The sequence below is a fragment of the Vigna unguiculata genome, chromosome 9, assembly GCF_037176805.1.
Source record: "Vigna unguiculata cultivar grain cowpea cultivar isolate G323 ecotype 2 chromosome 9, ASM3717680v1, whole genome shotgun sequence".
In the NCBI taxonomy this organism is placed as follows: Eukaryota; Viridiplantae; Streptophyta; class Magnoliopsida; order Fabales; family Fabaceae; genus Vigna; species Vigna unguiculata.
In genome coordinates this window covers 41,722,417-41,746,607 of record NC_140800.1, presented here as the reverse complement: position 1 = coordinate 41,746,607, position 24,191 = coordinate 41,722,417, and the positions used below count along the sequence as shown (strand labels likewise).

General features: G+C 28.2%; 2 protein-coding genes across 4 annotated transcripts; one reads left to right on the top strand and one right to left on the bottom strand.

The window, feature by feature from the left end:
- Positions 1-13,175: 13,175 nt before the first annotated feature.
- On the top strand, positions 13,176-17,110 carry LOC114163397 (homeobox protein knotted-1-like 3). Of its 3 annotated transcripts, none has more exons than XM_028047710.2 (6): positions 13,176-14,153; positions 14,728-14,848; positions 15,711-15,904; positions 16,032-16,163; positions 16,448-16,584; positions 16,683-17,110. In XM_028047710.2, exons 1-6 carry the CDS (start codon positions 13,494-13,496, stop codon positions 16,684-16,686), a joined length of 1,248 nt encoding a protein of 415 aa, XP_027903511.1. In that variant the 5' UTR covers positions 13,176-13,493; the 3' UTR covers positions 16,687-17,110. The 3 variants fall into 3 exon arrangements, with proteins under 3 accessions (XP_027903511.1, XP_027903509.1, XP_027903510.1); XM_028047708.2 differs by having other exon boundaries at positions 16,672-17,110; XM_028047709.2 differs by having other exon boundaries at positions 16,675-17,102.
- A 5,994-nt stretch (positions 17,111-23,104) lies between these two features.
- On the bottom strand, positions 23,105-23,862 carry LOC114162983 (uncharacterized). The gene has a single exon (XM_028047016.2). The coding sequence runs from the start codon at positions 23,795-23,797 to the stop codon at positions 23,378-23,380; it is 420 nt and encodes a 139-aa protein (XP_027902817.1). The 5' UTR covers positions 23,798-23,862; the 3' UTR covers positions 23,105-23,377.
- Between the last annotated feature and the right edge of the window lie 329 nt (positions 23,863-24,191).

The following is a 24,191-nucleotide window of genomic DNA, read 5'->3' as shown; positions in this document are numbered from 1 at the left end:
ATATATGTATTATTATAACGTATAAAAATATGTAAATTATCTTATAAGTGATCACTCCTCCGTGGTGATAAATATTTTGTTTTAACAATGTTGTAAGCATTTGTTCTTATCGTGTAATCCATGGATGTTTGTGGAATTTCCAAATACGCGTTTTGAAAAAAATAAATGATGTGGTTAGAAAAAAATGAGCATTTAGTTTTGGTTGATTGGACTGTGTTTGACATTGGTGTGATTGACGTTGATCACGTTACTATCCGTCAAAGGAAAAGAAAGAGGTGTAGGTTCCGTAGAGCATCCGCCAGGTCTTTCGCATGGGATAACTTCTCAAATAACTTTTTTTTTTTTTAAACGTATGTTTCAATTTTTAAATAATATATATTAGATATTTTTAGGCTAAATGGCCAATTTGGTGTCATGTGTCGTCAAATTTAAGCGAAAAACTATCCAATATTTAAACAAGTACATAATATGAGTTCATGCTTCCACATTTTAATTTAAAAGTAAAATTTTTCCCGAAATTTAATAGTAACTTGATCTTTATAATTATACTTTAATCACCAAATAATCTTATAAAATTTAATACAAATTTATAATTAACTTTTTAGTAATTTAGAAATTAAACCAAAATGTTTATTATTTTAAAGATTAAATGGATAACGGACCCAATAGAAATGGAGAAAAATGGGACAAGATAACCTGCATTATCATCTATTAAATAATAATAATATTTTTACAGTAACTGAAACTATCCTATTACAAATTCGAAAAACTCAATGAATAAAAAAAAATCAATCTCATTCTATTCAAAATTAAGATCTAGAAGTACAATTATGCATATTATAGTTACAGACATTTCCAAACCTAACATAACACAATTGCGTATTCACACCTGCAACTACAAATACAAACATGTCGTGGTGGAACAACAATTCTCCGTACTTCACAGTTTCACACGTGTGACACAACATTTCAACGTCGTAGAATGCTACTGCAGATAGATTATTCAATATCTTAACGTGATCTCAGAGTAAAAGTTGACACCAAATTAATAGTTCGATTTTCTATAAATAAAATAGTGAGAAAATAGACTATATATTTAGACAGTAAAATATATTCAAAATAACTAATAAACAACGGATAATGTGAAAGTATGTACCAAAAAAATGTACATTAGTTAAACTATAAAAAAAATTAAAAAGTAATCGAAGCAATAAAAAAACTATTGTTCTCACTTTTTAAATTGTTAGTTATAATTTATAATACGACACAGTATATACGAATAGAAGTTAATTCAAATGAATTATGAGATGCTTAAAATATGAATATTATTGAAAGAAGTTTATTACGGCCAAAATACAAGTCAGCATATAATTGTTTTCACCACCTAGAAATCTACGAAATCTAGTATACCTCTCCATATAATTAAAAGTTAGAGTTATATATATATATATATATATATATATATATATATATATATATATATATATATATATATATATATATATATATATATATATATATCAATATCTTGTTGAAATTTTTACATCAACTAAAAATAAGATAATTTTATAATATATAAATGAGGTATAAATTTTACTTTATAAATTAATTTTGTAAAGTTGAGTTAAACTTAAAATTCACTATCAGAACTATTATTTAAAAAGAAAAATATATCCTAACAAGAGAGTTAGATTTCTAACACAACTTAAGAATACCAAAATTTCATATAAGTAGATGTAATATTTTTTACTGTTTGAGTGGTTTTAAAGGTGAACTAAGATTACTTAATTTGAAAAAGAATAATGGTAAAGAATGCGTGTAAGTTTAAAATAATGTAAGAATTGAAGTGAAAGGAAGAAGCTTTAGGTATGTCCTTTGTTTCTTTTGTTCTCGCTTGTATCACAAAAAAAGTGACGCGTAATGGAACAAAGATTGCCGACCTTTTTGGTTGTTGCCGTACATAAACTCCAATGTATGAAGAGTCGATTTGAGTAGTGTAGTGTAGACAAGACAAATTGACTGAACCACAAGGTTTTCTCATTGTCATTTTCTCTAAGCTTTTTTAAACTTCAATATGGTGAACCCATTCATTCTGTCTTTCAAAAAAAGGAAACTCACCCCTTTAACGTTAATGAAAATGTAGCTAAAATAAAATCACTATGTATAGATTTTAGTCTTTTATATGATAAAAATTGAAATAAAACTTTTACTCTATTTTTGTGGAAAACGAAGGTCAAGAAAAATTGTACATTCGATCCTGTTAGTAATTTAAAAGGAAGGAGAAAAGAAATTGTGAGATCAATTTTTCTATTAAAAACATTGTAAATATAAATTTAGATATTATTTGTATGTATATTATTTAGTTCTATTTAAGAAATGTTAATACTTTTTAAAAATTCATATATTAAAATATATTTAATAAATTATCGACTAAAATATGTTACGGTGATATTAAAACTTATTGTTTATCTTGACAGTTTCAAACAAATACACTAAATAATTTTATTAAAATTTAAATTATTATCTATTTTATTTATTTATAGTTGTGTCTCACAGAAATAATAAAATACAATATAGATTCATTTTAATAACTTTTTTATTCGTCGTACCTTTGATAATACATTATTTATTTTACTTATTATATAATGGATATAATTTATTAATATTAAATAAAAAGTATTATATATATATCCTAAAATTAAAGCAACGGTAGTAGTACAAAATTTGTAGTTGGATTTAATTTATTTCATATTTTTTATACATATCAATTTTTAACTAATAACAACTAAAATTATTTGGCAAGAACAACAATTTTGCTGGTAAAACAAAATTATTGAAGACTTTCAATGTTAAAATTTATCGATAATATGTGTATTGGCATATTTTATCAACGAATTAATCTATTAATAATTATATAGTCAAAAATTCGTCGATAACTACTCAGAGTCTAAATTGGAAGTGTCAAAATGATAGATTGAGTTAAAAATGGATCAGTTCAACCCGGTTCACCTTTTGATAAGCCCGCAAAGTTTGCAACCCAGTTCAACTGAGTTTATGGATTAATAGGTTGACTCACTTACAAATATAATTTTTTATAATTTATTTTATATATTTGTTGCATTACAATAAAAGTGAATTAACTCGATTTATTTTTTTTATAATAGTAAGATCAAAATGTTGACCTAATTATTTGAGATATTATTATAAAGGTAGTAGTTAAAGATTAAAGTATCAATATATATATATTGACAAACAAATAAATTAAATATTTAAATTATTCAAATATTATTGAGTAACATTCTAACATTTAAAAAATATCAAATTATAAACCTATATAATTAGAATTGGTAAATAATTATAATAAAAAAAGTTTAAATTGTAAAAAAAAAAATAATAGTGTTGTTGGTGGTGGGTTGAGGGTCAACCCACCTTCAACTTGGTTCGAACCCATTTAATCTTGTGGATTACGAGTTAAGTATGTCGAGTTCAACTCAACATACTTTTAACAAAAATATTTTTTTTTTAACCCAATCTGGCTCAAACCTACAATGACTAGAGTTGACTCATGGATTGGAACCCATTTTAATTATCGACCGATTGAAAAAATAATTATTGACGAAACTTACTAATAAGAGATATTCGTCGATGATAAAATTTTTGGATTACCAACAAATTTTATCATATCATAGTCAAAATTAAAGTAAAAAATTTCATTTTAATGATAAAAATATTCATCAATAAATAAATTATCAATTAATTTTATCGATAGATCCATTATTAAGAGATATTTCGAGATATTTCATCGATAATTAAAAGTCTACAAATTTTTTATATAATTTTACTTTACCGATAACTTTTTATAGATAAAATGTGTCAACAATTTCATTTTATCAACATTTTATTTTTTCTTCGTCGGTAAAATATCTTTGCTAGTAATTTCATTATGAGTTTGAGAGGTCATAAAAATAGTTCAAGTAACAATCTATTTTCATATAATTTAAAAAATATTTAATTATCAAATAGCATATTTATAAATATTAAATTGAACAAAAGTATGATATACATTATCATTAAAATAATATTACATAATTTGGCAGTTGTATTGGCGAAATTTATAAATGATTATTCAAGGGGAAGACTCACAATTTCATAAAGTAATTCAGTTTCTTATGCAAATTGAAGAACTATTTTATTTTGACTATTAGATGGTAAATTGTTGAAAAGAATCTTTAATTTTTTAATAAAGCTGACGATCCTTCTAAATTATTTAAATGACATGTTAATAGAAAGACAAACAGAAAAGCTATCTCACTAATCACGAACCATTTCTTCACGGAAACTATATTTTTGGCGTTTACCTTTATAAAAGAGACGAGTTAGTTTTCTTTCCGTCAAAACATATGTATCAATTTTATATAAAAGAGAATTTTTCAATTAGGGTTAATAAATATATAATAACACTCATATTTCTTTTAATTTTATATAAAGGAATATATATATATATATATATATATATATATATATATATATATATATATATATTATGTGTGTGTGACAAATGAAAAAGTTAATTAACTGAATATTTTGTTCATTTTTCCATTGTTAGTTTTATTCACTCAAAACAATCTCTATATTTTTTTATTTCATTATCTCGAATAAAATATAATGCCCCATTGTTTCTCGAATAAAATATAATGCCCCATTGTTTTCCTGGGAAGAAATTGCAGAATGAAAGAAAAAAAAGTTGCATATAATTCTTAGAAAAATATGAAAAACGATAATAATGATGAATGTCAATTTTTTTACATGAAAAGACCCATTACAAAATAATACATAATCAAATTATGTTTTATATATAAATTATTTTTGTCGTTATTATATAAAAATATAATCGGTTAAGTATTGTATGAATTTGAATATGTTTTACATAATTAGTTATGTCATTAGATTTTTATAAATATATTTAATTTTTTATTATAATAAATAAATAAAAATACAATTATAATTTAAGATTTTTTACTTTTTTTTTCATTTAAATTTATAGTATTTAGTCCAGACAACTTTGTTTTCCATTTTCTCTTTCACCTCTTTGTTTTTCATCTTTATTCAATTGAAACATAAGTAACAAGATAATTATTTTACAATTGAACTTAGTTATTTCTAAACCAATTTAGACATTTGTTTATAAATTATTGATATATAAATATTAAAAATAATATTTAAATAAAATTTAATATAAAATAAAAATATAATTTTATTAAAAATATCATTGAGATAATTAGATAAAAATTAAACTTTGTTTCAATTTAAATAGGAACGAAATTGCTTCAATTTTAAACAAATTGAGATTAAATTAAGATAAAATAATAAATACATGAATTAAATTGAAAATTTTTACATTTAATAATAACATGTGACATTACATCTATCACGTTACATAATATCAGTTTTAGAAAAAAGTATTGATAGATAATCTGGTGATTTCATGCTAAGTATTATTGTTAACCTGGTGTAGTTATAACAATTTTATCAGAAACAAAACACATTTATATGGTGATTTTGCCGTAATTTTAGTGGTGTTAGATATTTATATTTGAATGAGAATCTCACTTAAGTAATACTGTTTTACTCAAGTCAAGAAAATGAGAGAATATAGATTAAAGGTTTTTTTTTTTTTTTTCGAGTGGTATTCTTTGTGTTCTTAATCGATGAGATGTTTACATTTGGCATTAAACCTAAATCATGTGTATGAAATTGTGAGTGATGCATTGTGTTAGTTGGAGTGGAGGAGTTTGTTAGGGAGTGAAATAAAATAATTGAAAAAAATAAAAAGTATAAACAGCGTATTTGAATAATTGAGGAGTGTTTTTGGTGAAAGAGGGGACCAGAAGATTTGATTTGATGTTAGAAGAGGAGGACAAAATGGCGTGAAGACGGAACAATTTAGCGGGAAAGTGGGACCCACGAGGGGACCACAAATGGAATAGTGATTGAGGCGGCGGGTATCAGTGAAGTCAAAATGAAGAGTGGTCCCCACTCAATTGTCCACATCATCACTTATTCAATTCCAAGGCGCGTGCTCTTCCATGGTCCCCAACTCTCTCCACTCACCAATCATTATCTTTTCAATACTCCTTTAATCACATTTACCCATTTTTCAAACCATTTCAATCATTTACGATCCTTTCAAACTTCATATTTCTCTTATGTCTTTTTTCTGCTCCATCCTAATTAAATCATTTTTTACATTTTTACAATATTAACTCCTCAAACTAACCGCATCAAAGCAATGTTTTTGGATCTTCAAAACAACGCTAATTGACGTAAGTAAGGAAGATGAAACATCACTTCCTGTGTAATACCATGAAAGTTAAAAAAAATATATAAGACAAAAGCAAAGGAAAATAACAAAGCAATCAAGAGGAAATACAGGACAAAGAATTAATCATACAAACCCAACATAACTAATAAAGTAAAGTCATCAAATCTAGAAACTTATTAACATATCTAATATCGAAGAACAAAGGTAGAATTGAAGTTGTGCGTGAAAGATATAAAAGACATTTGATAATGAGGTTCTGAAATTTGGAATCAATAAAATATCATCATATAATTCTTAAATTTGAATATCTCTAATTGGTTTAGTATTTTTATGATATTAGGTTTCTTAGAATGAAATATAATATTGATATATTTTTATTTTTTAATTAAAATTATAAATTATAAATTATAAAAATTATAAAATAAAATAAAGTAATAAATGGTTGTGGCAACAACTGAACTAGGTGACATGATAAGATAATAATCACTAGTTACTTAACCGCCACATCACCTAATTAACAGATAAAGTTAATAGCGGGACTCAATTGAAAAAACAAATTGTTGAGTGCTTAATAAATTACAAAAATTTATTAGAGACTCAATTGGAAGTTTCCAAATTTATCAGAAACTTAAACATAATTAAGCCACCATTATATATTTAATGTTGGAGATTCATAGACAAGATTAAAAAAAATAGTTAAGGATAAATTTTATAAATAGAAAAATCGATTATTTAATTTTCTTTTTAAATATCATAGTCTTCCATAAAGTTTCTGACATGGAGTACAAAAATTATATCCAACCTTTAAATAATGCTTTCAATATGTTGGGTTATTGGATAAGTAAATCTCTTGTTAAGCGAAATTCTTTTTATCCAAAACCCGAGAACTTAGAATTGTTAGGTGAGTTTGATCTTGTTGAGCGAATTGAGTAATACATTACTTGGTTGCTTGGTGAGACAATCCTTTCGATAAGCAAAATTCAAAATTTTAAAATCTAGAGATCTCATGGAGAATTTGTTGTTGAACAAGTCAAGTCTTATTGGACGAGCATACCTCTAGAGCTATTTAAGAAACTCCATATTTGTCTAGTTGGACGAGTTTATGAGCTAACTAAGCGGGAAAGAGTATTATGGGTGAGATATGTATTGTGGAAGTTTCTAAACGTGTGTTACAATGCTTTTTAAGTTTAGAAAATGATTGGGTTATGAATGAGATTAGAATGAATTTGAATGGAGTATGTATGATTGGAGGTACATAATGATTTTGATTGATGAGATGCCTATTTATAACGTGGTGTGATTATTTAAATATTTAAAATGTGTTGAATTGTTGAGATGCAATTTGAACATAGTTATTTTTAAGGAGTAAATACTATATTGAAATGTTGTAGGTTGTGTAATGAATTGAGATTTTGAAAAGATTATATAACTCTACAAATATTAGGCTCTCATAAAGAAATATTTTAGATGGTAAGGGTCGATGGGTCGATGGATGTTCCTGTGACTTTACTTGTAGTGTGAAAAAAAATTGTCTAATATGTCACAAAGAAATTTATCATGTCATATAAGAAGGACTTAGTTTCCTAACATTTAATTGTGTTTGAACAAATATAGTGTGATAGGTTCAAAATCTTTGAATTTAATTCAGTGTGTGACTATTCTGAAAGTAGAGTTAAGTATTTGTGATTATGTGATATCAACTATTTATGACATGAGAGGTACTTGTTGGATTGAGCACTTGATTTGGTTGTCCTGAGATGATTAAGTGAATAATTTGATTTTTGAATGATATCCATTAGATAAATTAATGAACGTGAAAATGTGTGCTTGAATGAAACTTTTTAAAGACTACTTAATTATGTTGTGTGTTGTGTTGTGATTATCGTGTATTACATGGAAGCAAAAGATATTTATTGTGTTGGTTGTGAAAAATGATATGCTAAGGAGAGTTAGAAGAATATATTTTCTGTATTTTAAATTTCCTATGAAGAGGGAAGAATAATTATATCTTAATAAACATTTCAGAAAAATATACACACACTATTTTAGCATGTTTGGACAATTAATGTTATATGAGACCTTATACACCTAGAGTCAGAATAATGACAAATTATAATGCACTGATTAAGTGCAATTATTTTCATTCGATAAGTTCATTTTGCAATTTTAAATTAAATAAACCTACTTAGCAAAATAGTATAAAGGTCATAATCATCCAAAATTTATCCTAATAAATTTCTTCGTGACTATTATACCATTATTATTAGATTTGTCTTAAATCACTCATAAATATATGATTTCGCCTTCAAGAAACTCATTTATCGACTTGAGAAAATATTGATAATTATACATTAATTAAAAATAAGAATAAATTATAATATATAAATGAGGTACACCTGTCATTTTAAATATTTTATGTGAAATTAAGTTGAATATAAACTCATGCAGTAAAATTAAATTTAAATTTAAAATAAAAATTTTAATATTATTACAACCAATTCAATTTCTTCTTTGTATTTTATAAAGTTATGTTAATGAAATATAAGTAAGCATTTATATTTTTGCTTATAAATGAAATTGGAGGCAGTAATTTTATGGTTACATATTATTCATTGTGGAAAGCAATGATTAACACCGTTGAGTTGAGTGCCTTCTAACATTTATTCCATGCGTGTAACTCGTTATTTATTTTCAAAAATTATATTGTTTATTTATAAGTTAGATATTTATTGCAGCATTAGAGACTTAAATCTTGCAGTGACCTAGAAGGAAACATAAAAGGAGTATGGTAGTGAAAGTAACATCATATTGCATACCATTGCGTATGGGACTTCAATTGGAAAACAAACAATTACAAAACTCATTCCCTTTATGCTTTACACCGTGGAATTGAGTGCACCAAAAGAAAATAACCAACAATTATAAGAGGAAAATTAAAAAAAATAAAGAAAAATAATAAAAATGTTGCATGAGACTATGCAAAACAGTGTGGCTAAAAAGTAATAGATTTAAAAATCATAAAAAAAAATGTTTGCCACATTGACCTTATCTATTCCCTGCCATTTGGAAACAAACGTGGCTACAATACCTGACTAGTTGGGTATTGTAGGTCCATATTTATAATTTATAGCTTTTCTTTCGTTACACTTTTCTTATATCTTCTATTCATTATCTTCTTTGTTTTATCACCGTGTTTCAGCAACAAAATAAAAGCAAACATCTTATCAGTGATTAGAAGATCTTAGTTCTTGACTTCCGATCATAAGAAAAGGTGCATCGTGGTGTTTATTTGATCGTAAAGAGGACCGACATAGGTGCTTTTTTCCCTTGAAAACAACAGTCAAAAGCGCAAAAGAAAAGTGTAAAAAGAAAAACCGAGAGTTCACTCAGTGATTTTTTTACCAAGGTTGTTCAAAAGATAAAGCATTTTACGTTAAAGAAACATTGCAATCATGTTTATAGTTTGACATTGAGTTCAACAAAGATCAAGAAATGCATAGGCCTCAACCATATTCATAACAATATAAGTAAAAAGAAAAGCTTAGAGAAATTTAAGATATGTGATATGCAATTTAACATAAATACAGAATAGTAAATATAGTGATCCAACAATAGCTTTGGTTTTGTGATGGATCTGACCAATAAAAAAACGTAGGACAAAGGTAAAGGTTGAATAGTGTCAATAATAGAGACAACTATTTGGTACAAGTGGATTAGATAAAAGAGAAATAAAAAATATTGGTGGACCTCTCCAATTTTTGTAATTTTACTATGAGATTGAATGAAACAGTGAAAAAAAAAAAAACACTACGTTATAAATATTTGTTTGCTTTGGTGAAATATTTAATCGATTTAAAAAAATAAAAAAAAAGGAGAGAAAATAGGAAAAAAAAGTTGCAGCTTCCATTCATATATTGATCAAGATATATCAATACTCTTTTAGTATAATAGCAATAATTTTATTTAATTTTATTTATTAATGATTAATCATAAAATGAATTTTATAGGTTTGGAAAATAGTTGAGATTTTATAAGAAAAAAAAGACTTAGCACTTCAAGATAATATAAGTCTATTATGAAGTTTAATTTCTTAAAAAGTAGGACTAGATTTTATTGATTTAACTAAATTTATTTTATGTACTTATCTTTAATAATGTTTTATATATTATACATTTTTATTAAATTTTAAAATATATAGATATGTGAATTAGAAAATTTAAATCAAACTATCTAAAAATCGATAAGAAGAGAAGAACTTAGTCAAAAGAAGTTTCTTAAAGCCAAAAATACTTAAAACTTATTTAAAATTAACAATTTTTTAAGAAAGATTAAATATATTAGGTTTATTATGTATTGAAAAATAAATGTTAAATAAAATTAATTATGATAATTTAATAAATAATATTGTATAAAGAAATTCAAAAAAGTAAATTTTAAATAAAATATCCTATTTTTTTTAAATTTATTTTAGGCCTTCCAAATTTTATATATATATATATATATATATATATATATATATATATATATATATATATAATATGATAATGAAATGTAATTGAGTCCATTGGTACGGGACAGGTAATTTTAAAAATTCATGAACTCCTTCGAAAACAATTATCCTAAAATAAATATTTTCATTATTTCTATATGATAATGTACAAAAGACATACATACTAATATTAATAAATTCCAATAATTATATATACCTAAAATTTGTAATATAATAGAAATGTGAAATATCAATTAAAAATTGATAATTACATTTATTTAATGGTTAAACTTTAGTTTAATTAATTATGTATTTAAGGAATATAAATGTAGGTTTAAAATAAGTATAATGCTGGTATTTGGGTAGAGAAATGAAAATAGTAATTTTGGAAAATGTAGATGGTAAAAATAGGTGGATTTTTAGTTTGGATTGAAATAGATACACACATAATTAAAGGAATAAATTTGCAAATGATAATTAGAATAATTTCTTCCACTTTTATTAACTATTCCAATTTTTCTTTTCAATATTTTTTCTTTAATTTTTGTTTCTTCTCTTTTCTAACCCGCAAAATCAAACTTTGTTATTTGTTCATTGATGAGTTAATGCTTAGAGTTAAGAGAAAATATAGAACTTCAAGTTAGATTATCATTAGAGTAAGTTTTATCTTTTCTTTACTAATTTCAATTTCTATCTCGTCCTTTATATAAAACTCATAAATGTTTAATATTGTTGGATTTCACGTTACTTTCAAGATGACTTATGACTAAGGTTCGAGAAAGTAATTTACCCACATCGAAGACATTAAAGGAAGAATTGTAACATCTCTAATTTTTAAATAATTCTAGTATTTATTTGATTTTTATTATACAAATAAAAGTTAAAATATCTTATATGTGTATTCATGTGTTAAATTTATGTAAAAAATTGTTGTCTATTTTATCTAAATGTAATTTGAACACAAAAAATAAGTCAAATATTTTAAAAAAATATTATAAATAAGTAAAATCGAAAGAAAGAAGATCCAAGATTAGTCATGACCTAAAACATTAACATCAAAAGTTGTCTTAGAGTTGTAATTAGGAATATATATAGACCATTAACATTAAAAGAACCAAAATAATATATTTAAAATTTATATATTTTATTATTACTATTATAATCCAATGAAAATAATACATAACTTAATATTATTATAACTATAAAAAACATAGTACGTATCTAATAATTTTTTCTTTATTAAGTCAATACTAACATTTTTAGTTATCTTTTATTCGATGTAATAAGTAAAATTTATTTCACGATCTTGATTAACAACAAAAAATAATCTTTCTAAGTAGAATGTACTTTCTAATCTTATAAAAAATATTAATATGGTTTATCAAATTTAAATATTAATATAGAAAATTTTAATATTTTATATTATTTATAAATAATTTAAAAATAATATTAAAATTCACAACTAAATCCTAAGTATTACATATTACGATAAACTTTCGACTCAAAAATCCATTCATTCTTTGTCATCAAAATTTATTAAACCAGTTATTACTTCAACATACAAAAAATCTATATTTTTTTAAATGTTGACTTGTAATTCCTGTGTTAGTTAAGTTTTAAGACCGTCGATGCCATACAATGGAATCAAATATATGTAATCCTTTCATACTGTATAGACCAAGACCGAATCAGAACTACTCTAGAAAACCAAGTTATTTAATATTTTATCAAAATAAAGTTTTTATCTTTCAAATCAGATAATTTTATTTCATATTCAATTTTTAATTTTACTGATACTTTTTATTCAATAAACCACATTAATTAATGATGTGAAGTTGTCATTATATTTAAACAGTGTTGTATATTAAGGTTACAATTACATCACTACTTTGTAGATAATGTAATAAAAATAAATATGAATCCTACTAAAAAATCAATCAACTATTTATTGGTAGAAAATTGTGTTAAGATAGAGTAATGTTATTTATTTGGTTAAATATGAGTGTGCTTTAATGAGATTACATAATTTTATGAATTATTGGTATACTCACTTAATAATCTAATATCAAAACAATTTAATGTTTAATTTTTATTCTGTGTAAAAGCTGAGTCAATTGGTGCAAATAGTTGCAGAATTTTGAACAATGTGGTGTTTAGTAAGGTAAACTAGGAGGACTAAACCAAAACAAGCTAACAAATTAAATGATACTTGAAAGGAAACCATTGGATTAGTTTATTTTATTTTAAAATGTTTTTTAGTAAATATCTAAACAAAGAATTATTTTTTTAAAATTTAGTGGGGACCATGGAGCATGCGAATATAAAAGGGTTGAAATTGGTTTGTAAAAAGAATGAATTGTAGTAGGGTTGAAGGGCCGGGGTGAAAATAAAAATAAAAAGAAAATAGTGGGAGTGACGGAAAAAAGCAATTTCCGGAATTAGTAAGTAATGACCGGAAAACCAGAGTGAGAAATACTGAAAACCGCCTTATGTGAATGTATTGTGTTGTGTGTTTCTCCAATCTCGTGTTATAACCATTAATACAACGTTGTTTGTAACTCAGAAAACCTTCTGTTCCCTCCCTTTTCCTCTCTGGTTTCCTCACTCCTCTTCACTTCGGCATGAACCAATAGCTGCTACTTTTCGCACACAGAGAAGAAAAGAGTTTCATTTCTATCATATATGGCTTACCACAACCCTCAAGACCTTCCACTTCACCATTTCACTGACCAACAACAACACCATAACCAAACTCTCACTGACGCATCTCTCCTCTCCGACCCTACCTCCAAACCTCCCTCTGATCCTCACCAACCAGCGCCAAATTGGCTCAACAACGCCCTTCTCCGCACGCACTACACCAACAGCACCACCACAAACAACAATAATGACAACACCAACTCCGACACCAACGTTAACGCTGCCAACAACAGCGCCACCAACTTCCTCAACCTCCACACTGCGGCTACTGACTCTGGCCAATGGCTGGCGCGTCCGATCCTCCACCGCAACCAGAGCGAGGTCATCGACGATGTCACGGCAGCGGGCGACTCTGCCATGACCGGCGCCGGATCCGGCGATTTGAAGAGCGAGGCGGCAGCAGTGGAGGGCGGTGGAGACGGCCTGATGAACTGGCAGAATGCGAGGTTTAAGGCGGAGATTCTATCGCATCCTCTGTATGAACAGCTTCTGTCGGCACACGTGGCATGCCTTCGGATCGCCACACCGGTGGACCAGTTGCCCAGGATAGACGCTCAGCTCGCACAGTCCCAGAATGTGCTCGCCAAGTACTCTGCTTTCGGACAAGCCATTGTGGATGATAAGGAACTCGATCAGTTCTTGGTATTTTCTTACTTTCTTCCCCAATTTCACCTTTCTTTTCCCCCTTTTCGATTAATTATTATTTTTTATTATTCTTCTCGTGATTATCCCCTCCCCTCTCTCTCTCTCTCTCTCTCTCTCTCTCTCGTTGTAATTGAGGACTTTCGCTTCTAATTTTAAATTAGCTATTTGAATTGTTGTTGAAGACATGGGACAGGTTTTCTTGGCCAAGTATGTGTTGTTCCTGGACAGAAAGTGAAACAGATTTAGTTCCTTCCTTGATTCGAGAATGAAATTATTTAAATTATGTCAGATGTAGAATGATGGTTATTAATTAAAAATAAATAGATTGGAAACCTGTGCTTCTAATTTTAGTTCTTGAGCTACCTTCATGCCAAATGAAATTTGGATTATAACCCCTAATTCAGATGATTTTGCAGCCGAGCCTTCTTATTCCATATACTCCTCATGGATCTTCACAATATTTAGTGTTATGTTCTTTATTTTGTCATGGGCCGTGATTATTTCCAGCTTTATTTGCAATTGTGGGTTTACAATTCACAATTTTTATATATTTTTTTAATTCCTGCTGCAGTCCCACTATGTTCTGTTGCTCTGTTCTTTCAAAGAACAGCTCCAACAGCATGTCAGGGTCCATGCAATGGAAGCAGTAATGGCTTGTTGGGAGATTGAGCAATCCTTACAAAGCTTAACAGGTACTACTATACTCTTTTTAGTGATTGTTACATCTCAACATTAAAATAAGGGTTGCTTGCATGACAAATTGGAATAACTTCATTCTAGTTCCCTCAACTATGTTCAGGCTATCAATGAACCAACCAGCAATTTCCTCACCTAATGAACACAACATTCTAGCAATTTACCTCAGTTTTTTTTAAAGCTGCAAATATGTTATTTTTTTTTTTAAAAAACCCGGGTCTAGAAATGTCAAATATTTTATACGAAAAATAGGAGTATCATGTGCTAGCTGCTGCTGTGTGTGTGATTATGTATTCGGTCCCGTGTGTGGAACTTGGGACATTGAGATTCAGGGTACTTAAGTTCTGGAAATCAGGAACTTTAGCTCATTTTTAAAAGTTTGTGATAAGGTCAAAGTATGAGTGAATATATTGCAAGGTTGTAAGGTTCAGTAATAAATGATATGCAAGTCCGTAATGGTTGTTGGAGTGAGAGGAACATGGGTACAGGGATTAAATTTTGGTGATGTTTTGACATAGAATGTCTCTGGGTTGGAAAAGTTGAAATCTTTGTTTAACTTTATTAAAATTGAAACATATATAGCCAAATAGAGAAGAATATACGAAACCCCTACTCTTTGTCTGAGATAGAAAGAAGACAATTTGTGTATTTGAAGAAAGCATTGAAGACTTTAAAGTGCATAGCCCGGTTGTCTGATATTTTTGGCACGTTATGCCGAACCATGGTGGAGAGGGTTTTGGTTAGATTAGCTAACTTTTTGTGCAGAAATAATGAGCAAAAGCAGAGGACTGTTTTTGGCATTGGAGGAGTACTAAAGTGATGATTTTTTTTTGACATGGTGAATGATTGATTGAACAGGAGTTTCACCCGGGGAAGGTACAGGAGCAACGATGTCTGATGACGAAGATGAACAAGTAGACAGTGATGCCAATCTGTTTGATGGGGGTTTGGATGGTCCCGATAGCATGGGATTCGGTCCTCTTATTCCCACAGAGAACGAGAGGTCCCTCATGGAACGTGTAAGACATGAATTGAAGCACGAATTGAAACAGGTAAGGGATTAAATGCAAATGCCTTTTAAAAGTCTGCCTAAGAGTCCCATCGTTTTGAATCTCTCTTCCCACGTCTTTGACATCAATTTTTGTTTTTTTTTTTGTTTTTTTTTTAATTATTATGTAGGGTTATAAAGAGAAAATTGTGGACATTAGAGAGGAAATTTTACGCAAGAGACGAGCTGGGAAACTTCCTGGTGACACCACCTCTGTCCTTAAAGCTTGGTGGCAATCACATTCCAAGTGGCCTTACCCTACGGTAAGAACTCAATATTTTCACTCAACTATTTTTTATTTTTTATTTTTTCAAGAAACCCCATCAAATAAATATGCTTGAATCTAAGAGTAGGAACAAAGATAGATGTCCCTGTACACATTTATTATTAAATTCAAAGCAAAGGAATGAAAATTTCAGACATTTATCTTAGCGGAATTGACCGTTGACCAAAAACCTTAGTGTATGTGGTTAAAGGAGATGTCTACAAGCGACCCTTTTAAAGATGTTTCATATTGGATTGAGACATGTTTTTTTTTTTTTTTAAGGAGGAGGATAAGGCACGGTTGGTGCAGGAAACGGGTTTGCAGTTAAAGCAGATCAACAATTGGTTTATCAATCAAAGGAAGAGGAACTGGCACAGCAATCCCTCAACTTCCACTGTGTTGAAGAGCAAGCGCAAGAGGTATTCATATGTTAAAAGTTGTGATTTTCATTTCATTGATTCAGAATTTGCACGAGCTTTGTTTGAAAACCAATCTTAATTTTAAAGAAGCAATGCAGGTGATAACAGTGCCGATCATCACATGTAAATGCAAGAAAACTCGAGAACCGATATTCCGTTGGTTGAATCATGGTGCATGACAGGGGATTTAACATTTAAGTGAAGTCAACGATTAAAAGAATTCACATTCACATTTTGCTCTGCTCAAGGAACAGGTCAACACAGAAGAGGAGTATTAAAGTCTGCAGTGTACGGTGATGCATCGAATTTAGGAAGTTGAATTAGGAATTATATACCAATATCAAAATGGATAACTCCATGGAGCATCATTTTTAGTCTCATTATTAATGTTTGTGAAATATATAATAGTGAGGGGTTGTGGGTGTATAGTAATAATCTGAGCATTTTTTTTGTTTTTCTTCAATCAAGCTAGTTTTGTTGTTGTTGTTGTTATTCATAAAATGGGTATTTTACATGGAGTTTGGAATTTTTTTTTTGTTCTTAAAATATTGTTAGTAAAGAAAGAATATTGAAAGAAGAAAAGATATGAATGTATTGGAAGGAAAATTATTAGAGGAATTATTAGGAGGTTTTGAATGGATGAGTTGGCATTGTATGATGAAGTGAGTGTAAAGTGATAATGATGGATGGAATAAGTTGGTGAAATTTGGAGGGTGAAAAACAGGGTTCATAAATTCTTAAGAATGTCTGGTTGGAGGGTAAATATGACAGTGTCTATAGATGTATTTATAGTTAGGAAAAGTTCAGGTGGAGCAGACAGACTAACAGAGAAAACGGATATAAATCTTTTGTTTTTACTTTCTTCAGATATAAATGGCTCATACCTGCAATTTTTAAGTGGTCCCCTCAGTGATATTTTCTTTGTGGTCTGTATTTCGAGAGAGTATAGCCAAATATCACAGCAACTATGAGTGTTTCTGAAACTTTCTTAATTTCTCACAATCATTTTTCTACACAAAACGATAGATTTTTATTTTTAAAATATGTTAAGACTATTTGATTGAAAACATATTTTCAAACTCAGCTTCAAAGTGTCACGTATAAATAAATTAAAACTTTCATTATTATTTTCTTGAATCATTCTTTTAAAATGGAGCGTAATGATACTGTTATCTTTTAAAATCCTCCAACTCTTAAGAACAAAATAATCCTAAGCGAGTAAATTTCAATTTCCTACTCTTCAATTTCATTTTTCAATTAATACCTACAAGACACAACATGAATCATGATATCGCACCACTTTATATTATCAAATTAACACTGCTTTTTTTAAATAAACACAATTTCAGTATTGTTTTGTGAGTAGTTATGAAGACTAATTAGAATAAAATTAACTCAAATTATCTCTCGACAAAAATAAAATTAATTTGTGAATAGTCAATAATCTTAATTGGGGTAAAATTAATTCAAACTCTTTTCCAACAAACACGAAATGTATTTAAATTAAAATTATGTCTTATAAAGCCCACACTTAAGAGTTAAAAATATAAAAAAATATAAAAAAAAATAATGAAAGATAAATAAATTGGTGCAAATAAGAATAAAAAAAAATTGTTAGAATTCTATGCACAAATTAAATACAATGATACAATAAAGGAAGAAACTTTATAGGTATTTTGGTGTTTGAAAAGAAAATAAGGAAGATTGTTGTGTAATTAAATAAGAACAATTAAATAAAAAATGCAAGATGGATTAAAAGATTTAATTCAATGATATGAAATAAGATTGATTTCTCGTCTTTTCAAATAGGATAGGATTCAATTTTTACTTTTTTTCATTCCGGTATACGATTAAAATACTAATACTTTTGCTAAGCAAACAATTATTAAAAATTGAATTAATTAGATACCATTCAATCGATTCATTTTAGTTTTTCTAATTGATCCTACCATATATATAGTGAAAAGAATTAATTAACCCGTATTTTGTTCTACGGTATACAAATTATGTGTTTACTATTTATCCACATCAAATATTATTAATTAAAAATTAATGAGTTCTTATTAATTATTATGCATAAAATTGACTTACAAGGGATGACAATAAGTCGGATCGGATACAGATAATGTCTATCCGGAACCCAACTCGCAATATAAAAATTCAAACGCTATCTGTTCTGTTATTCACGCGGGTAGGGCATCTGTTTAAAAAAAAAAAAATACCTGCATGTATTTTAAAATTCGGGGGTACCCGTGGATACCCGCAAATATTTAAAAAAAAATATTTTACAAATATTTAAAATTGAATTTAAATAAAATTACAAAAAAATGTAAAATAAAATATAAATAAAATATAAATTTAATCTGATAAAATATAATTTTAATTAAATTTAATTTAATAAAACATAATTTTAATTTTAATTTTTTACAGGTAACGAGTACCTGTGAATACGGACAATATGATATTCACACTTGACCCGTTTATAAGCGGATATTAAAATACCCGTTATTTGTTACCCGTAAATACCAACTATCCCTCATGGATTTTATCCATGAATACTCAGGGACACAAGTATTTTAGCCATCCTACTCACAACACCATCACGAGACAATCTTAAAAATAATAACTATAGCTCAAAATAAAATAAAATAAAGAAGACTCTAATAAATAAATAAAATGAACAACTCTACTTGAAACATCATAATCCATAATTGAAATTAAAAAAAAAATCAACCTCAGAGATGATATTACAAAACATGATGTAAAAATGAAAATAAAATAAAATATAAGAAAAGAGAGGATGGGGTCTTGGAGGAAAGCATGTGCACAAACTATCTGGCCATGGACCTTGTTGGGTCATGGACCTATCTACAATTTCTGCTATTGTAAAGGTTCAAAGTTAATTGTGAGACCCCTTTTTTTTTATTTTAAACTCTGTCCTAAAGAGGGGTTGGGCCTAATCATTTAAGGGTCCAAGTTCAATCCACTTTGGACCCTCAAGATCCTCTCACAATCACTTACCCTTCATTCTGCCACTTTTACAGAAAACAGTCCTCTCTGTATCTCTTGTGCTGAACCAGAAAGCTCTGTTAGGGCTTGAACAAGCAGAAATCTAATAGTATCTAACTTTATTTAATATTTATATTTTTAAGGGTATGTCGTTTTCTGTACACAGTTTCTTTGGTTGAAATTTTAGATGTTGATTGTTGCCCGCATTGGATCATTGACATTAGATACTTTTATTTATTTGTTGAGATTTTATTCGTGAAAATAGTTTGCCTTTGGTCTCAATCTCTGAAGACTTGGGTTTATGTTGAAGTATGAACTAAGTAGAATTGTTTTTTTTAAACATTTGTGGGTTGATATCTTGTTTAAATTATTCTTTTATTGAAAATTTCCCCTGTGCAGGATTTGTAGAAAATAATTTAAGGTGTTGATGCTTACATTAAAAATGGCATGTCCCTTGACAATTTTCATATTGCATCGAGTACATTTTTATGTTTTGTAAAAATTAAAAATCTAGATAAAAGTATAAATGTGAGGAGTATTCCCTTCTGGGTAAATTATATTTTGGTTAAATAATTTTTAAATTATTATAGATGTAACTATTTTCACCAGAGTAAACTAATTTAATGAGAACATAATACACTGTTGTAAAAGACATTGTTTTGTTGCAAGTGTTATCATGAATCCATACATGTATTGATTTTCAGACCTATTACTTTTTCCTTCGTCTTATAATTAGTAATGTCTTTCCTCTCCTAGTAAAGGTAAAAAAAAATAATAATAAATAATAAATATTCTTTTAGTTTTCTGATGAAATTTTAATCATTTTGTTACATTTTAGAATACCAGTATCTTTGATCCTTGTATAAGAATAAATTACAGTAACTTTTATTCTCATTATTATAAAAGAAAAATGTTTATTTTTAAATGTATTAATTACCCATTACCAATTTAACATAATTTGTTCAAAGTCTTTCACATGCAAGTTTAACGATGGGTTTTAATTTTATATGCTATTGTCAAATATTATTAAAACTATTTATATATTTGCAAGTTTAAAACAAATGTCAGATTTTCGATGATAATACATGTTTTTTTTAGTCATTCCTATGAAACTCAGGTAGGAGACGTTGTGTTGACGGTTGTTTGTTTCATGATGATTTTATTTAATTTTCTCTTGCTCAATATAGATGATCATGCCTGTTTGTATGCTTTAATGAGATTGATAATGAAAATGTTGGTATGGGAAGCATGACTTGTTTTGTGGTTGGTAGTGGAATGGCATGAAAATTGAATTCTTGAGATGACATGTGGAAATTTGTTGGTAAAAGAGTTTCAAGGGAAACTCTTGGTAATGGTAGTTAGTGTATACCTTGATATAGGAGATGTCTAGATAAAGAAATGTATCCTGAACTCTAATAATCGTTCACGCTCACATAGAGTAGAATGCTTTATGTGGTGAGAGGGCAGGAGGTCCTAGTCTTGGGACGTATTGGCCCTAAGACATTAGAGAATTAACCCTGTGTGTGGTTGAGTGATAACCCCTTGCGTCTAAACTCTGCAGAGTTTAGAAACCAGCACAGGTGCATACTTCCTTTAGAATTTTATATCAAGAGTATGATCCGGATATTGAGTCATAGAGTCTTGCAATTGTTTACTTTCACATGATTTGGGTGCCTACTACTTTGTTTGATTATAACCTGTTTTATCATTTGGTTGCTTGATAACATGTTAAAATATTTTACTCTAGCTTACCCTTTCATTTTTGTCTGTTCCTTGCTTTGCTTTCTCTTTTGCAATGATTACCAATTTATTGGTGTAAGCAGATGTGGAAACCCTTGGTAGAACTCAGGATGGTGAAGATGGTGTTGTGTAGAGTGGTCTCCATGGTCTGGGTTGTGGCTCACTGTTGAGCCCTTTTTGAAGAACTCTTGTTTATTTAGATTCCTTGCTCTATGAGCAATCTTTTGTAAAACAATAGTACCCTTGTGTCCTTTTGATGACAATTGTGGTGTGTCTAAGCTTTTATTCCAAGTATACTATGGATAACTGTAATCGTCAGTACATGTATGCTTCATGATATGTACTCTTTTACATTACATTTATGTGATGCTTAATTTTAGTAGATTACTCTATTTAAAATGGGATGTCACATTAATTGTGAATTTGGACTCTGATGATGAAATCTATATCAATAATCTTTAAATATTTTTAAAAAATTGAAATAATTTTCATGCTGCTTTTGAGATTTTAAAATATTTGAAAGATACATATTTGGCAAATTTTATTTATATTTTTTAATATATAATTAAAAAAATTATTTATGCAACTAAAAAAGTTATTTTGAACATATTTTTATATCTCAAACTTATATATCTTAAAATAATTCTTAATTAAAATAAAATTTTAAATCACATATTCAAATAAAAAATTAAGTTTAGAAGTTAAATGATTACACAAATTTACACTCATGAAATCAGTGACCTTAAACCGTTAGTAGTGATTAAAATGGATATATTTCTGACTGAAACATATGCATAAACTAATTTAGTTTAAAAATAATCTCATTTCATTATTTTTCTAAAGAAATTCAATAAGTACATATGAAGAAAAACTTGTCAAATAAAACCAAATATGTTTCCAAGAATATAATTGTGGACAAAATACAAATGTATGTTTATTTGAAAGCGAGGAAAGTAACACAACTAATAATAAATAAATAAGATACTAAAGTTTCTAACTCCATACCCGTGTTTAAAACATATCCAGTTATTACATCTTAATCTTAATTTTCGTACTCTGAGATTAAAACTAAGAAATCAATAAAAAAAAACTTCTACATATAAAATTTAGAATAATTACTTTCAAATAAAAGTCTTTTCAAGTTATTCTTCAACGTTAATGTTCTTACAAGCTACTCGATCCAAATAACTAAAATACTAAAGTGAGAAAGAATGAAAAAAAACAAATTATAATTAAAGAGAGAAGAAAGAAAGAATTGAAGGCAAGTTGCAACGGTCAATCGTTTTTTTCTCCTCTATTCTGCAGATATTTCATGGCAAACGTATTTTCCTATAATCATTTAGACATTCCAAGGAAATAGTCCAATCCTAAATAGATTTTTTTTTTCCGTAAAAAATAGTTGTTTCCACATTAAAATATATGATTTTGCGATCAGAAATAGATTTTTTTTTTCGTAAAAGATAGTTGTTTCCACATTAAAATATCTGATTTTGAGATAAGAAAGATATGGTGATGATAGAAAATATATCTAATCTTAATTAGATCGAGATAATATCTAACAAGCTGCATGGCTCCTCTAACAAACTACGTTCCCTGTCGATTTTAATTTTAAATAAAATCTTATCTCTATCATTTTAGATCTTGATATTTTTAACTATCCACAGTAATAATTATTATAAAAAACAAATATATAAGAACGCCATGATAATATATCTCGGTCTTCAAAGTGAATGTAAAACTAACACAATCAATACAAACTTTGACGCCAATGACGATCATTTAACAAAATTTCACTGTCAGAAACTTTCTGAAGAAGAATTGATACCGTTATCATGTAATCCAGAGAAAAGAAATACTGGATGAACTATAAGCCTATTCATACAAGAAACTATGAATGCGATAATTTAAAATATAAAATTTAAAAATCAACTTTTACACACTATAATATTTCTAAAAGTGAACCACCTAACACGTGATATACATATACACGAATTACTGTATCATCGAAACTAGAAGAAGGAGAATGAAGAATTTGGTATGATGTTTACGTTTCAGTGCGCTCCCATCCAAAATATACTTTGTTTATCCCTAATGGACAAGCATAACGAGCTGTGAAAGCTAGAAAAACACCGTCACATTCCTTTATTCCATCGTCAAAATTAAGTGCATAACTCTTGGGATCATACTGGAACTTCCTACTCTTTTCCTTCTCCTTCGCTCCGCCACTGCGCATCCTCAACCTCGTCGTAAACGCCTTCACCGCCTTCTTCACCTTCTTCCCCAACCGCTTCCGATCAACTTTCGATGTTTCTTGCTCTTCACGACACAATCCACCATATCGATGTGGGGCGCGTAGTTCACGGAAACCGCCGTAAGAAGTGATGACCATGCATTCCTGGTCGTAGTGAAGTGCATGAAGCGTTGATGAATTCTCAGCCATTCTGTTACTGTTACACTCACTCATCAATTCAATCCTCGTCAATTGAATACTTGCACAGAAAAGAGAAGAGAAGAGAAGAGAAGAGAGAGACTGTCACTTATAAATAGGTGAATCGGTATTGTGAAAGTTTCAAGGACCTATTATTTTACGACACGTGGTCACCAAGAGTTCGAGATTATTGCTCTCCGACGTGTTCAGTTTTCATTGAGCTGTTCTTTTCGATCGTGACAGATGAGTATATGTGTTTTGAGCGTGTTAGGTTACAACTGGGCTATGAATATTATTAGGCTTGGCGGCCCACCGTGGTTTATAGAAGCTGGGGCTTATGTGGCTCCTGTTAATCGACAGTTACCAGCCAAACAGATCTTTATAGTTTATCCTTTCAAGCAATATCTTTAGTTTTATTTATCTTTATTTC